Source organism: Falco cherrug, chromosome 4 (genome assembly GCF_023634085.1).
Source record: "Falco cherrug isolate bFalChe1 chromosome 4, bFalChe1.pri, whole genome shotgun sequence".
Lineage (NCBI taxonomy): Eukaryota > Metazoa > Chordata > Aves > Falconiformes > Falconidae > Falco > Falco cherrug.
In genome coordinates, this window is record NC_073700.1 from 19,608,172 (window position 1) to 19,610,938 (window position 2,767).

Genomic DNA, 2,767 nt, shown 5'->3' on the forward strand with positions numbered 1-2,767 from the left:
TTGTCCTCGGCGGGAGCTGGGCAGAGCCGCCGCCGCTGTGCGCAGGCTCGGCCGGCCCCTCGCCCGGCGCGGAGGAGCAGCTCGCCGGCGGTAAGGGGGTGGCTCCGCGCCGCTCCGCGCCTCGACCCCCCACCCCCCACCCCCCCCCCAGCGCATCCCCCATCCCCATGGGGGGGCGGCGGCGGCGGCGGGCGCGGCCCTAGCGCGGCCGCGGGGCGGGGGAGCCGCATGGCCCGCGGGGAGCTCGGCGGCAGCGCCCCGCGGCGCCGGGGTGGCGGCGGCGGCGGCGGGGGGAGCGCGGCGGCGGGCATGGGGGCGCCGGGCGGCCCGGCCCTCGGCCCCGGCGCGCTGCCGCGGCGCTGAGACCCCGGCCCTGCCTGCGCGGCGCCGGCGAGGAGGAGGCGGAGGAGGAGGAGGAGGAAGGACCCGATGGCGAACAGCAGCGAGCTGGGGAGCAGCAGCAGCCCGCACCTGCCCAGCGCCGGCGGCCTGCTGAGCGCCTCCGGGCTGAAGCTGGCCACCCTGGGCTTGATCCTCTGCGTGAGCCTGGCGGGCAACGTGCTCTTCGCCTGGCTCATCCTCAAGGACCGGCACCTGCACCGCGCCCCCTACTACCTGCTGCTGGACCTCTGCCTGGCCGACGGGCTGCGCTCGCTGGCCTGCTTCCCCTTCGTCATGCTGTCCGTGCGCAGCGGGGCCGCCTGGCCCCACGGGCCCCTCAGCTGCAAGGTGCTGGCCTTCCTGGCCGTGCTCTTCTGCTTCCACGCCGCCTTCCTGCTCTTCTGCGTGGGGGTCACGCGCTACATGGCCATCGCCCACCACCGCTTCTACGCCAAGCGCATGACAGGCTGGACCTGCCTGGCCGTGGTGTGCATGGTGTGGACCCTCTCCATGGCCATGGCCTTCCCCCCGGTCTTCGACGTGGGCACCTACAAGTTCATCCGGGAGGAGGAGCAGTGCATCTTCGAGCACCGCTACGTCAAGGCCAACGACACGCTGGGCTTCATGCTCATGCTGGCGGCTGTCATCGCCGCCACCCACCTGGTCTACATCAAGCTGCTCTTTTTCATCCACGGCCACCGCAAGATGAAGCCGGCCCAGCTGGTACCGGCCATCAGCCAGAACTGGACCTTCCACGGGCCGGGAGCCACCGGCCAAGCAGCTGCAAACTGGACGGCTGGCTTTGGCAGGGGGCCCACGCCGCCCACCCTCGTGGGCATAAGGCAGGCCACCCACAGCCAGATCAAGCGGCTGCTGGTGCTGGAGGAGTTTAAGATGGAGAAAAGGCTCTGCAAGATGTTCTACATGATCACCTTGCTCTTCCTGCTCCTCTGGTCCCCCTACATTGTGGCCTGCTACCTGCGGGTCTTCATTAAAGCCAGCTCCATCCCCCAGGTCTACCTGACCACCTCAGTCTGGATGACGTTTGCCCAAGCAGGGGTCAACCCCATCCTCTGCTTCATCTTCAACAAGGAGCTCAGGGTCTGTCTCCGAGCCCACTTCCCATGCTGCCAAAGCATCCAGAGCACCCAGGGCACCATCCTTTGCGATCTCAAGAGCTTTGGGATGTAGGGGGGCTTTTCTCTTTCTAAAAAAGAAAGGTGGATACAATTTTCCATGTTTCTGCATACGATCTCAAGAGAGCGTGACCTGTGGGGGACATGCTAAACCACCACCCAGCACCCAAACCTTAGGCTGTAAGAAGCTATTTTATTTATTTTTCTATATTTTGCGTATGCTCTCTTCAGAACATAAAAGGTTGCTGTCTATGGGACCAGGTACTTGAGCAGAACACCCCCAAACCTTAGGCAGTAAGAAGCTGTTTTTCTTTGTGATTGTGTGGTTTATAAAAGCAAAACAGGGCTCTGAGTTTCTGGTCTTGCTTCTAACGTTTCTAGACATGATTCCAACAGATATGGATTAAGGCCATGACATTTTTTTTTGTTTGTTTCCCTATTCCTGTCTGTTTTGATAAAGGCTTAACAATTTTACTCATGTAATATTTGATAAGGGCCAAGACAATTTTATACTAAAGTTATTTTTTATGACCTCAAGAGGTGTTGTTTTATTATTATTTGATTTTAAGTGAAGAACAAGAAGAGGACATTCCTAATGTGGTCAGAAGTCAGTTATTGGTGGGAGCTGTTGGGTTCATTCATTCTCAAATGGTTTGAATATTTGAAGCAGTTACTTATAACTTTTGCTTGACATGCAAACAGTGTAGAACTAATTTCAATTTTCTTGTTGCACTGTTCATTTGGTAATATTTCAGAACTATTTGTGAAACGTGATTTTAAAATATCAACTTTAAAAATAATCAACTATAGCAGTTTTTAAAACCTAGATTGAAATTCATATTTTACTGCCTTTATAGGAAGTTATCTACAAACCTGGGTAATACTTGTACATTTTGACTGTTTTCTTTAATAAAATATTGAAAACCTTTACTGTATGTAATTGTTTCAGAATGGCAGCATTTTGCTTTGCTGACAAATAACTTGTGTATGTGGAAGGTTGTATGTCTTGTGTCTGAGTAGATTTCACAGCTGAGGTTATTATGGACAAGCACAATCCTTATTTGCTGTTAGATCTCAATTTAGGTGTTTATACCAATAAAAGTGACTAAAGCTATTTTTAAGGAGACTTAAGTTCATGATGGGCAACAGGTCTAAATAGCACAAATCTTTGTGTCTATCAAAACCAAATTTCTGTTTTAGCTAATCGCTCCTCTGTTAACAATAGAAAAGAGTGCGTAATTGTGGCTTGC

At 54.4% G+C, this 2,767-nt stretch overlaps 1 protein-coding gene across 1 annotated transcript; it reads left to right on the plus strand.

The window, feature by feature from the left end:
* The first annotated feature begins 330 nt into the window (after window positions 1-330).
* Window positions 331-2,445, plus strand: GPR27 (G protein-coupled receptor 27). Its single transcript, XM_005432648.3, has one exon. It carries the CDS (start codon window positions 430-432, stop codon window positions 1,570-1,572), a length of 1,143 nt encoding a protein of 380 aa, XP_005432705.3. The 5' UTR covers window positions 331-429; the 3' UTR covers window positions 1,573-2,445.
* The last annotated feature ends 322 nt before the right edge of the window (window positions 2,446-2,767 follow it).